This window comes from Pan paniscus, chromosome 1 (assembly GCF_029289425.2).
Source record: "Pan paniscus chromosome 1, NHGRI_mPanPan1-v2.0_pri, whole genome shotgun sequence".
Lineage (NCBI taxonomy): Eukaryota > Metazoa > Chordata > Mammalia > Primates > Hominidae > Pan > Pan paniscus.
Window position 1 is genome coordinate 116,997,178 of NC_073249.2, and position 13,377 is coordinate 117,010,554.

Here is a 13,377-nt window from a genome sequence, read left to right on the forward strand (position 1 = left end):
TCATAGCTCACTGTAGCCTTGATCTCCTGTGCTCAAACAATCCTCCTGCATCAACCTCTTGAGTAGCTGGGACTACAGGCGCATGCCTTGGTGCCCGGTGGTCAGGTAATATAATCTTTAAAGACTTTCCAGTCAGTCCCAAACAAAAGCTCAGCTAAAACAAGTAAAACTTATAATAAAACAAGCAAAACTTACGAAAGACTGTTTGCAAGGTTATTGCAAAGTCCACCCCGGCCTCTACCCCAGGTTCTTGCAGGCAGACAACAGTCTTAAAAGGCTTCTCCCTACAGGCTGGTTTCACTCTACTCACTTAGGACCAAACAAGCCAAAAGCTCACCCAAAGCCACTCACCTGTTTCAGAGTCTTGATGCTTTCGTGGATTGGCCTGGGCAGCCCCACCACTGTGTTCGTGTCACTGGAGAATAAAGAAGGCCCTGTGTTGAGCCTCGACATCAAATCACCTGGGATCCCAAACACCAAAGGCCGGGAGAGCTAACAGCAAAATGAACTCGGCTTTTACTCACCTGCCTAGAGTGTAACCTATAAATTTGCTGCGGCTGGACTCAAGGAACATCTCAATGTCTTTCTCTCTGCCACATCACCAAAAAAGAGAGAAAGAAAAAAGGTTTTTAGCAAATGCTATTTCAAAGTGTTACAGTTAACAAAAACACAGCATCCAGAAACTGTGAAGCCAGGAGAAGTCTCCTATAATTGTTTTTCTCTTTGAAAAAAGGGAAAAAAACTGAAATTTTCAGAGAATTTTAATGTTTCTTATAATTTTGCTGCATCAGTAACCTGGAAATACATGTTAACTAGTTTATTCATAAAATTAAAGGGATACATCAAACTTAAAAACATACTTTATTCAGATAGTATGAACAAGTTTGTCAACAGACTTTCTTAAATATTAAAACTTTTAAACAATTAAAGCTATAGGCTACTGATTTTTCATATAGCTCACTTTTCCTATCCCAAACAATCAGCATACCTTGCATTTTCTGATGATCTGTTTTGCATTCCCTTCACAGATCACTGAAAACTGAGGCTTTACCTGGATCAAGAAAGTGACTTCTATATCCTCTCACATGTTCATCTATTTCTTAACCTGCTGCCTATCAAACAGACACCATTTATATATCTCCAGGTACCGTCCCATCCATCGATTTACCCACATATATCTCAAACATTTTCATTATGGCTCTAAAGAAACTCTTCCTTAAGCTATCATTTTTGTTAAAAACCATACACAACCCTAGGATGGGTGGAGACATGTTTGCTTAAATGCTTTTGTTTTTATTTGTTTCCTATCCCCCTTCACTAGCACATCTAACCAAGAGCTAACTCCAATTAATGCCTCAGTAGCCACATGAGGGCCATGTTGTGTGAGACCAGCAAGGCCGGCCTCCCTGAGACCCTCAGGACAGCACAGGGTGCTTTAAGAGAGCCTCATCCCAGAGCCACGGTCAGCCTGCCCTGCAGAGGACCACACATGGTGACATAGGCCAGGTGGCAGGCCTGAGGGTGTGAGGGCTCTGCCTCAGGAACTATGAGTGCTCTGGAGGTCTGAGACTCACCTGACCTTGGGAGCCCACGGGAGCCCTTTGGGGCAAGTCAGCCTGTCAGTCTGTGGGTGCTGTAGCGGGGGAGGCATCACTTCATCCCGTTCCAGGGGAAACGTCTCCCCCTCCAGACTGTTGTCATCATCATTCTCCTCTTCCTCTTCTCGAGAGTCATCAGCCTTGTAGGGATCCCGCTCATTGAAGGCATCTAGGTTGTCCTGCTTTATCAGAGCCTGAAACCAGGGAAGGGAGATGAGACAAGAGCCAACTGAGGACGCAGACCAGGGAAGTGCAGCCAGAGGAGACACAGCACATACGGGTGTCCAGTAGAGGCAAGAACAGTGGAAAAACCAGAGTGGGAGTCAAGACGGGGGCCAAACCATCAACTACTTCTTGCTCCAGTCCCTCAAAAGCACCACGTGCTGAGTACTCACCATACACTGGACCAGAGCTGGGGACAAAGTATCCTCGCTGTGGAGGCATGATTCTGACTGGCTGATCAGAGATCATTTCCAGCAGCCCTGCTCCTCCAAGGACTGTGCTGCTGCAAGCATGCACCTTGAGGGCCCTCAGGCGTCACAGGGACCTCTGTCATCCTCACCTTGTGCTCTCGGCGGCCCCGTTTCTGCTGCTGCTCAATCAAGTCTGAAGCAGATGCTGGTGGAGAGGCTGCTCTCATGTTGCGAATCACTTTGATGCTGTCCTCAGGAAGCGGGGGGAGGCCCAGGATGCTGCGCTTCTCAGCCTTCATGCTCTGCAGCTCCTCAAAGCCGCCTAGCGTGCACTGCATCACAGACAGGGAAGCAGAGCCAGGGTCAATGTGTCCACAGGCTGGCCCCTGACCATTGTGTCAGGCTCAGAAACATTCATGACATCATGACCCATGTCTTTATAGAGACCCAAGCAACCCCTGAACAACGGACTGAAGCTACTCCCAAGGAGAATTCCGTGACATCCGCAAGGGAAAGGAGAAAAAGGAACAAGGAAAGAGTAGAGATGCAGGCTGACTGACCCCAGTGCAGATACACTAACTCTGCACCTATGACATACTCTTCAATTTAAAAAGAAGCAAAGAGCCTAACCCTGCAAGTTCCTAGAAAAGTTGGTGAGACTCATGTTTCACAAGTTGTACATGCAAGTCTTTCAAAGTCAAATTAGAAATACTGTTGGTTGCTCTCCCTCTCCCGTCTCCCTCTCCCGTCTCCCTCTCCCGTCTCCCTCTCCCGTCTCCCGTCTCCCTCTCCCGTCTCCCGTCTCCCGTCTCCCTCTCCCGTCTCCCGTCTCCCTCTCCCTCTCCTTTCCACGGTCTCCCTCTCATGCCGGGCCAAAGCTGGACTGTACTGCTGCCATCTCGGCTCGCTGCAGCCTCCCTGCCTGATTCTCCTGCCCCAGCCTGCCGAGTGCCTGCGATTGCACTCACCCCGCCACGCCTGACTGGTTTTTGTGTTTTTTTGGTGGGTTTCACTGTGTTGGCCGGACTGGTCTCCAGCTCCTAGCCGCGAGTGATCCGCCAGCCTCGGCCTCCCGAGGGGCCGGGATTGCAGACGGAGTCTCATTAACTCAGTGCTCAATGGTGCCCAGGCTGGAGTGCAGTGGCGTGATCTCGGCTCGCTACGGCCTCCACCTCCCAGCCGCCTGCCTTGGCCCCCCAAAGTGCGGAGATTGCAGCCTCTGCCCGGCCGCCACCCCGTCTGGGAAGTGAGGAGCGTCTCTGCCCGGCCGCCCATCGTCTGGGATGTGAGGAGCCCCTCTGCCTGGCTGCCCAGTCTGGAAAGTGAGGAGCGTCTCTGCCCAGCTGCCATCCCACCTGGGAAGTGAGGAGTGCCTCTCCCCGGCCGCCATCCCATCTAGGAAGTGAGGAGCGTCTCTGCCCGGCCGCCCATCGTCTGAGATGTGGGGAGTGCCTCTGCCCCGCCGCCCCGTCTGGGATGTGAGGAGCGCCTCGGCCAGGCCGCGACCCCGTCTGGGAGGTGAGGAGCGTCTCTGCCCGGCCGCCCCGTCTGAGAAGTGAGGAGACCTTCCGCCTGGCAACCGCCCCGTCTGAGAAGTGAGGAGCCCCACCGCCCAGCTGCCACCCCGTCTGGGAAGTGAGGAGCGTCTCCGCCCGGCAGCCACCACGTCCAGGAGGGAGATGGGGGGGTCAGCCCCCCGCCCGGCCAGCCGCCCCGTCCGGGAGGGAGGTGGGGGGGTCAGCCCCCTGCCCGGCCAGCCGCCCCATCCGGGAGGTGAGGGGCGCCTCTGCCCGGCCGCCCCTACTGGGAAGTGAGGAGCCCCTCTGCCTGGCCAGCCGCCCCATCCGGGAGGGAGGTGGGGGGGTCAGCCCCCCACCCGGCCAGCCGCCCCGTCCGGGAGGGAGGTGGGGGGGTCAGCCCCCCGCCCGGCCAGCCGCCCCGTCCGGGAGGGAGGTGGGGGGCTCAGCCCCCCGCCCGGCCAGCCACCCCGTCCGGGAGGTGAGGGGCGCCTCTTCCCAGCCGCCCCTACTGGGAAGTGAGGAGCCCCTCTGCCCGGCCAGCCGCCCCGTCCGGGAGGGAGGTGGGGGGGCCAGCCGCCCCATCCGGGAGGGAGGTGGGGGGGTCAGCCCCCCGCCCGGCCAGCCGCCCCGTCCGGGAGGGAGGTGGGGGGCTCAGCCCCCACCCGGCCAGCCACCCCGTCTGGGAGGTGAGGGGCGCCTCTGCCCGGCCGCCCCTACTGGGAAGTGAGGAGCCCCTCTGCCCGGCCAGCCGCCCTGTCCGGGAGGGAGGTGGGGGGTCAGCCCCCCACCCGGCCAGCCGCCCCATCCGGGAGGGAGGTGGGGGGGTCAGCCCCCTGCCCGGCCAGCCGCCCCATCCGGGAGGGAGGTGGGGGGCTCAGCCCCCTACCCGGCCAGCCACCCCGTCCGGGAGGTGAGGGGCGCCTCTGCCTGGCTGCCCCTACTGGGAAGTGAGGAGCCCCTCTGCCCGGCCAGCCGCCCCGTCCGGGAGGGAGGTGGGGGGGGGTCAGCCCCCCCGCCCGGCCAGCCGCCCCGTCCGGGAGGGAGGTGGGGGGCTCAGCCCCCCGCCCGGCCAGCCGCCCCGTCCGGGAGGGAGGTAGGGGGGTCAGCCCCCCACCCGGCCAGCCGCCTCGTCCGGGAGGTGAGGGGCGCCTCTGCCCGGCCGCCCCTACTGGGAAGTGAGGAGCCCCTCTGCCCGGCCACCACCCCGTCTGGGAGGTGTACCCAACAGCTCATTGAGAACGGGCCATGATGACAATGGCGGTTTTGTGGAATAGAAAGAAGGGGGAAAGGTGGCGAAAAGATTGAGAAATCGGATGGTTGCCGTGTCTGTGTAGAAAGAGGTAGACATGGTAGACTTTTCATTTTGTTCTGTACTAAGAAAAATTCTTCTGCCTTGGGCTCATGTTGATCTGTGACCTTGCCCCCAACCCTGTGCTCTCTGAAACATGTGCTGTGTCCACTCAGGGTTGAATGGATTAAGGGTGGTGCAAGATGTGCTTTGTTAAACAGATGCTTGAAGGCAGCATGCTCGTTAAGAGTCATCACCACTCCCTAATCTCAAGTACCCATGGACACAAACACTGCGGAAGGCCGCAGGGTCCTCTGCCTAGGAAAATCAGAGACCTTTGTTCACTTGTTTATCTGCTGACTTTCCCTCCACTATTGTCCTGTGACCCTGCCAGATCCCCCTCTGCGAGAAACACCCAAGAATGATCAATTAAAAAAAAAAAAAAAAGAAATACTGTTGGTTGCTCAAATTTAGAAGAAAAAAAAAGCTTCATCTAAACATCTCCCAAGAAGCAGAAACCCCAGCAACATCCAGCTTTAGACTGCTTAGTTTTACTGTTTCTGAGCAATTCAGCTTTCCTCTCTAGCCTTAGCAAGGCTTTATGAAGAACAGAATGTGTGGCCAAGATAAAATGTGTCAATGACTCTTAAGAAATCCTATACTTACTGAGCCCTGGCTCCAGAGTTGACCCATTCTGAAAGGAAGGATGAGCCCCAGTGTAGCAGAGGCCCAACTCACCTCCACCGCCTCCCCATCTCACTCCTCCTGGGAAGGCCTCCTGGCATGGCCTGGCTGCTAACAACGCTCCAAGCCCAGTGTGCTGGATGGCCCACCCTGGCACCCAGTCCCTCCCTACCTAGACACAGAGTCGGGTTGACACCATACCCTGAAGAAAATGGAGGCTGGCTCAGGGCTCACTCTTGCCCCTTTAAGTGATATCCAACCAGGGCCCCAATTACATCAGCTGTAACTTTGCCTCAAATCCCTTTACAAACTCCAGGTCCAGAGCTGCTTGCTGAGAGGCAACTTGTCTGGGGGAGAGCTGTTCTATGACAGAAAACAGCTTCCGGGGTCAGAGAGCCAATAGCCTACTCTGACTCAAGGCCTATGTCCTCGTTGGCTGCAATGGGACAATAGTGGCCCTTCTTTTGTCATCTCCTTTTAGCAGCTTTTTAAATAATTTTTTTTACCAAAGCAGTTTTACAGTCACATAATTCAATATTCAAAAGGATATTCAAGGAACAGTCTCCCTACTGCCCATCCCATAGCACCGTTCTCCTCCTCCAAGGAGGTGCTCACCAATACTGTCTTCCAGAGCAGCAAGAGAACTTTCTTCATGGGAAAGTGAGGGGCGTGACCACTGCAAAATTTGGTCACCATCCCAAACAGCATGATGGCAAATGGCTCATTGTTGTACAGCGGGGAGCCTGGAGGTGACACAAAGGTATCAGGACCCTCTCAAAGCCTTCCGCCTCAGCTTCCAGGCAGGGCCTCTAGAGAGGATCCCCAGGGTCCTACCCAGCTCGGCTCTGAAGGTCTGCCGCATGGTCCTCCACTCAGCCTTGTCACCCTCACACTCCTGATGAACGGTCTCCACTATCAGGTACATGATGTTGAGCAGGACCCTGAGGACAAGAGCCAGCTCACAATGGAGTGGGATGGGGGGTCAAAGGAGCACCCTAGTGTCTAACAAAGTGCTTACACAAAGCAGGGGCTTACTATTAATAAATGGTATCTGAATAAATGAGTATGAACAATAATGGCCAAAAGCATTTACCACCCTAAGCTTCCTGAAAAGAAAAAAACCACAAAGGTGGTAGGGAGCTGTAGGGTCAAAGCAGAACAGGGTCACAGTGAGAACAAAAACAGGGTTTATGATGAGGAAATGGAAAGCAGGAGCTGAGAGGTGACGCCCAGGGATCCTAACACCCGGGAGGCAACACTACAACCACCTAGTCTAAAAACTTCCAAATTCATAAAAAGAGCCAGATTTCAACCCTCAAAAACTGAGGGGTGATCTTGGTGGTCAGCAGTTGCTGTGAGCTCCCGGGCAGCCATGAAACATTAGGAAGCTGTCAGGTCTAACCCAATGAAGATGAGCATCAAGCTGTGTACACAAGAAGGTGGGAGTCCAGGGAACATCATCAAGTGTTTCATCCAAATACAAAACACCCCACGACCAGGTCCTGAGTAACAGTGTGAGTAGGAGGCCACACTTAGCTGTGGCTCTAATAAGTCACTTGACCCTGGATTGCCTTTGGGAGTCTCAACCCAGAGTCCCACCTAGGACGAGCCCTCAGCAGTTCCTACTAATCATTCACACTGAGCCCATCACACGTGCAGATGATGTGTACAGAAGCACACACAGCAATGACACCCATAGACAGCCTCCCACACCCTGCTCTGATCTCATCTCTGACTAACACTCAGGAGCCCAGGCTTGCTGCTCGCCTCACCTGAGGTCTGTGCTGTCAGCCAGGGAGATGGCAGGCTTCCTCACAGCACTGCTGCAGGCCGCACTGTTGCTGCAGGAGATTTTGAGAGTCAGCAACTTCCTCCAAGAAGGAAGATAAGTGATGTCCCTGACAAGTACTGACCAATGGGGAAACAAAATGCTGTGATACGTGCTTGGACTGCAAAAGAGGCCACAGGACACGGTGGTTAAGAAACCAGGCCATGGCTGGGCATGGTGGCTCATGCCTGTAATCCCAGCACTTCGGGAGGCTGAGGCAGGTGGATCACCTGAGGTCAAGAGTTTGAGACCAGCCTGGCCAACATGGCAAAACCCCATCTCTACTAAAAATACAAAAATTAGCTGGGTGGGGTGGCAGGCACCTGTAAACCCAGCTACTCAGAAGGCTGAGGCAGGAGAATCGCTTGAAGCCGGGAGGTGGAGGTTGCAATGAGCCAAGTTCACGCCATATCACTCCAGCCTGGGCAACAGAACAAGACTCTCTCTCTCAAAAACAAAAACAAAAACAAAAACAAAAAAAACACAAAAACAAAAACAAAAAACCCAGCCATGCACTGGACTGCCACGGTTTGAATCCTGGTTCTAACTGCGCCTTAGTTTCCTCATCTGTAAAATGGGGATGACAGTATATCCTTAACATGAATTAGCACATGTAATATTCTGAGAACAATGCCTGGGACACACAGGCACTCAATGAGCTGTCTTAGCTTTATCATTGATGGTGTTATCCTTAGATGAGCAGCAGCTGACCTGTCCACTGGACAAAGGTGACACAGGCAAGGCCAGGCACTGGTTGAGCCCATATGTCAGTCTTGTGCCTGGCCTCCTGCCAAGGCGGAAACTGCAGGGCGAACACAGCAGTGTCTGCAGGTTCAAAAGAGAGCTCAAAGTGAAGAGTCTCCTTCTGAGGAGCACCCCAGGCCTGGGCAGGGCCTGCACTGTCTGGTGTAAAAACTCTGGCATCAGGGAGCTGCAGGGACCTGTCATTAGTCTCCATTAGTCTTCAAGGTGTAAGTGACCAACTCCGTTATTCAACCCAGGTGGTCAGAACACAGCCTGGGACCAGAACTTCTGCCCCATTTAACCCTCTCAAAGCCAGTTAGTTCTGCAAACTCTGTCCCCCTTCCCATCCCAGCCTCCCCTTCCCTACTCAGCCTCTCAAAAATGCTCACTCTATTTCCATGTTCAGAAGCTCCACCAAAGCATTGAACGTGCCCACCTCCAGGAGGAGAAAGATGTTGTAGCGCATCCAGGACTGCACCTCTGCCTCCGAGCTGCACTCCCCAAACGTGCCTGCAATACAGGGTTCAACTCACTGAGCCCCTCCCTGCATCTGAGTGGGCAGAGGTGCCAGGGAACCCTGGGGAGGTCCACTCAATACCTTGAGCAACATAGAGAATTGCTCGAGCCACCTTGAGTCTCTTCTCCCTGGCAGTGACTTCCAAGCCATCCAGGAGCCTCATGGCATGGGTCCGGTGCTGGTTGGTATCCAGCTCAGTCCACTTCTTGTCTGTCACTGCAGGGCAAGAAACCAGTTACACCTGAGCCTAGAAAAATCCTCACAATGGCATGGACCCATGTTAACTCACCAAATTCAGGACTGCCATAGGACCAGAAAGACAAGTTACACCCTATGTAAGTGGTAAGATCATACTGCTGCTCTATGAATTTGATTTCCAAACTGAAACGCTGGTATTTTGGGTGCAATTTTAATCACATGATTTTTTTTTCTCCCCTAATATGCACATTCTGAAAAGCCCCCACCTATGTGCCACAAGCCCACTCTACATGTATCTGGCTTTGAACCATCAGGGTTCAGCAGGCTTCTCAGGCTGTTCCAGGATGACTCAGGTCATTCAGATGCCTAAAAGAAACCTGCAGCTCTCGTTATGCAGGGCAAAGGAAGCAAGAAGTGTGGGAAATCATCTCACCATGGATCCGGAAGTCCTCCTCAAAGCATTTTCGATTCATCAGGAATTCTGGCCCTTCCGTGTAGCTGTAAAGCTCTGTCAGAACAAAGTCTCGTCACCATTGGTTCCATGTCTGCATTGCACACCAGGTCTCACAAGTGCAGAGAAGGCAAGGCATTTGCTTCCACTCTCAACTCTGCCCCTAAGTCATAGTGACTCCTGGAATAAGCTCTCTAATTATGAAGGGGATCTTAGTGCTCTGATGTGCACAATAGAGACAACCAGAGTGCCAGAATGCCATCTGGACACTTCCAGTCCGATGTGCATCCATCCCATCATGCCATGCCAGGGCTAACGGCCACCTGGGATGCGTCTCTCAAATGGCTGCTACCTCTTGAGCAGGATGTGTATTATAGAGGCTGGAGAAGCAGCTCACACCGACCTCGCATTACATGAGAGTGGCAGTGGCAGCAGCAGATGGGCACAGATGCAGCCATCCCTCATGACCCATTGCTGGAGGAGAGACCACTGTCAGGGTCACAGTGGATAGCCAAGGAACATCACTGTCTCACAATGGGACTGGGCTCTAGCCAGCTTCATAAAAGTAAAGGACAACACAAAGTTATAAGATACACAAGGCTTGAATCAAATAACATGTTTTATACTTATATATATATATATATATTTGATAGAACTAACTAGGGAAAGCAATGAAGCCCTAAATGATATTCATTATTAATTTTATTAAAGACCAATAAGGAAAAAACCACCCCCAAATAACACAAAGGTCTGTGCGTTACCCGAGAGCTCTGCAGCCCACTTGTCCGTGTCAGCATACTCAAACTCCAGGTCTGGTGACTCCGAATAGCCCTGCTGACAAGAGGAGAGAGCTTTAGGAAAAAGGATCATTCTATTTATCAAAGAAACACATGCTTCGAGATGCTGTTGTGTTACAGGACACCACTGCCTCCACTTTTTTATGTTTTTTCACATTTTGTTTCCTAAAACCTCTCAGAGTATCCTATACTTTTCCTTCAGAGCATTTATCATAACTTATCATTATAGGATGTGTTTACTGTCTGCCTTTCCACAAGACTGCAAGTTCCCTGAGAATAAGAACATCATCCATTTAACTTACCAATGATTTCACAAGGTCCAGCATGGTACTTGGCATGAATAAGTGAATGAATGAATGGTTTATACACACATATTTGTTAAATGAATAAATACAAGGTTTCTATGTATTTTGTGCAGTAAATGACCATTCCATATGATGCTACGATTCCAGAAGTCTTAACTTCTTTCTGGCTAGTGGGCTGTCAACAGCTCAGGACAAAAATGAGTATTGAAACCCTCAGCTTTCCCACCTTTGTCTCAAATTTCAGTGAGAACTGACAAAGAAGGCAGCCGCCAAACAGATCAACTTCCCTCCCACACATAAGAGAAAATGTGACAAAGACAATCTTTTTCCTGCTGGAAGTAGGTGATTACTGAGAACACACCATCTTGGAAGCCTTGTACTGGGAAGAGAGAAGTGAGAAACAAATAGGTAAAGTCCGTAGGTTTAATTACAGTCTACCTGGGAAGACAAAGACCAGCCACAAAATGACACAACATACCCACAATGGCCAGGCGAGGTGGCTCATGCCTATAATCCCAGCAGTTTGGGAGGCCGAGGTGGGCGGGTCATTTGCGGTCAGGACTTTGAAACCAGCCTGGCCAACATGGTAAAACCCCGTCTCTAATAAAAATATAAAATTTTTTAAAAATATATTTTTACATGGTGGGGCGTGCCTGTAGTCCCAGCTACTCGGGAGGCTAAGGCAGGAGAATCACTTGAGCCCCGGAGGTGGAGGTTGCAGTGAGCCAAGATCGCGCCACTACACTCCAGCTTGGGAGACAGACGGAGACTCTGTCTCAAAACAAAACAAAACAAAACAAAACAAAACAAAAAACATACCCACAAACAAGAACTCCACGTTGTGTTCAGAGATAACACAGTGTACACTTTCACAGTTACTGAGCTTCGGTTTCTTCATTCATTGAATGGCAATGATGAAAATCTACTTTGAAGATTTTTAAGGACTAATCAAAATTATGTCGTACATAGTGGGCTCTCATCAAATGTGAGCCTCCCTGTCCTCCAGGCATTCACTGATCAGGCTCCCAAACTACCGATTTCAGCTATGACTAAAGAAAGATCATGGCATCAGCCTCTCTATAAAGAAATGGATTTAGACAGGTCTCTGCTTAAATGTGTCCATTTGACTGGTCTTTCATGTAATGAGTCTATGAGGAAATTTTTTTTTTGAGACAGGGAGAGTTTCGCTCTTGTCACCCAGGCTGGAGTGCAATGGTGCAATCTCGGCTCACTGCAAATCTCCACCTCCCAGGTTCAAGCAATTCTCCTGTCTCAGGCTCCTGAGTAGCTGGGATTACAGGCACCAGCCACCACGCCCAGCTAATTTTTGTATTTTTAGTAGAGACAGGGTTTCATCACATTGGCCAGGTTGGACAGGAACTCCTGACCTCAGGTGATCCGCCCGCCTCGGCCTCCCCAAGTGCTGGGATTACAGGCGTGAGCCACTGCACCCGGCCTCTATGTGGAAATTAAAGGGTACAAAGAGAAATTACAATTCGTCAGAGGGTATCTATTTGACCATTCATAGCTACTCTGGAAAATTTTAAACCATTTTTCAAAATGATAACTCCTCTCATGATGAAGGTAGGTTCACCCCCCTCCACTTTCGTAATCTTCCACTTGAAAAACTGAGTAGTTAACACTGATGTCCATCATCCCACCATGCCAGGGCTCCTAAATGGTCAGTGTTTTTGTTTTTTTCAAATAATTCACTCCAAGCTCAAATTACGTCTACTTCGGGCTTGCCAATTGTTGACATGTTTTCTCAGGGGTTTAGCCTTGCTAACAAAAAATAAAAGCTTCTGAGGAACTGATTCCACAGGTCTAAAGGTAGTATCATTGCTCTTTGGTATGAATTGGTACATTATGCTTGGACAACTAGGAATTCCCTCTCATTAACTTGGCTGATCAGTTTGGCTGCTGATCAATCTAGGAGATGGCATAGTAAGTGCTCTGGGAACCTGCTGATTAAGAAGCCCTAAAACGCCGCGACATGAGTATCTTCATTCATGAATTCTGCAAAAGGAGGCAGTGGGAGGAATTCTTTAACTTGGGGTGAGGTTACTAGTCAGTTCCAGACTATGCCATCTCCAGAACGGCAGGAACGGCTCACTAGCGAGACAGGAAGGAATGCTGGGTCCTAACGCATGCTTAAAATGTCTATTTCTCATCTTTAACAGTTCAGTATCAGGCGCACTGGGCGCAATACCCACCACAGGTACTGTTAACCCATGGCCTGATCTGGCTCAGGTCAGAAAAACAGGACATGTTTCCCCCTCCTACTCTACTCTCAGTGATAATTAGCTCGGTCCGGCTCTAAGTTCCTTCCAGATCCTCGCCGGCGCCTTCCCTGCCCACACGCGCCTTCCTCTGCGAGCGGCAGGACCCAGGAGCTGGAGCCCGCGTGCCAGGGACAGACGCCCGAGATGATTAGGTTGGGGGCGCGGCAGCCCAGCGCCCTGGAGTGCACCAAGACCCCCGACTCCTCACCCCCGAGCTGGGGCGAGAGCGGCTTCCCCAGGGGCTAGGGCCTCGAGGCCACGCCCACAGTCGGGGCCCAGGGGAGCAAACCAGCAGTCGCCGGCTCCGGGAAGCTCTCCCGGGCGGCGAAGCTAGAGCAAGGACTCATGCCCCAGACCCCAGGAGCTGCCAGCCTCGCTTCCTGCTCCTTTCGCTGTATAGCGACAGTTCTCGGCCGGACTCTACCGAGCCTTCCGGGAAGCCCAACCTGGCCCCTAGAGTGGCCCCGGGCCCGGGACCCCCGGCGCCGCCCGACCCGGTGCGAGCCTCGCCCCCCGAAGCTCCTGACCTCTGAGTCTTTGCGCTGGTTGCGGTTGAACTCGCGGGCTTTGCCCCCAGGCAGGAGGCCCGCGGCGGCCCGCGGTGCCCCGGGTGGTGGCTGTGCGGCTGCCGGCGGCGGAGGTGGCGGGGGCTGGGGCTGTTTGTTGTTCACGATCAGTGGGCCCGGACCTCCGACTGCCGGCTCCATCTTGGCTGCTCCACACCCCCGGCTTAACTCGCGCACAGCCGCCGT

The 13,377-nt window shown here is 52.4% G+C and overlaps 1 protein-coding gene across 1 annotated transcript in view; it reads right to left on the reverse strand.

Moving 5' to 3' along the window:
• Positions 1-13,377, reverse strand: part of STRIP1 (striatin interacting protein 1) — a 22,603-nt gene extending 9,226 nt beyond the window's left edge. Inside the window, exons 1-12 of the mRNA XM_003810647.7 lie at positions 13,153-13,377; positions 10,003-10,072; positions 9,224-9,298; positions 8,674-8,808; positions 8,465-8,585; positions 7,276-7,344; positions 6,338-6,444; positions 6,119-6,246; positions 2,161-2,343; positions 1,575-1,792; positions 525-590; positions 352-415 (exon numbers count right to left, since the gene is read on the reverse strand). Coding sequence (XP_003810695.3) covers positions 352-415; positions 525-590; positions 1,575-1,792; positions 2,161-2,343; positions 6,119-6,246; positions 6,338-6,444; positions 7,276-7,344; positions 8,465-8,585; positions 8,674-8,808; positions 9,224-9,298; positions 10,003-10,072; positions 13,153-13,332 — 1,416 coding nt within the window. The 5' untranslated portion in view covers positions 13,333-13,377. The remainder of the gene's footprint in view (positions 1-351; positions 416-524; positions 591-1,574; positions 1,793-2,160; positions 2,344-6,118; positions 6,247-6,337; positions 6,445-7,275; positions 7,345-8,464; positions 8,586-8,673; positions 8,809-9,223; positions 9,299-10,002; positions 10,073-13,152) is intronic.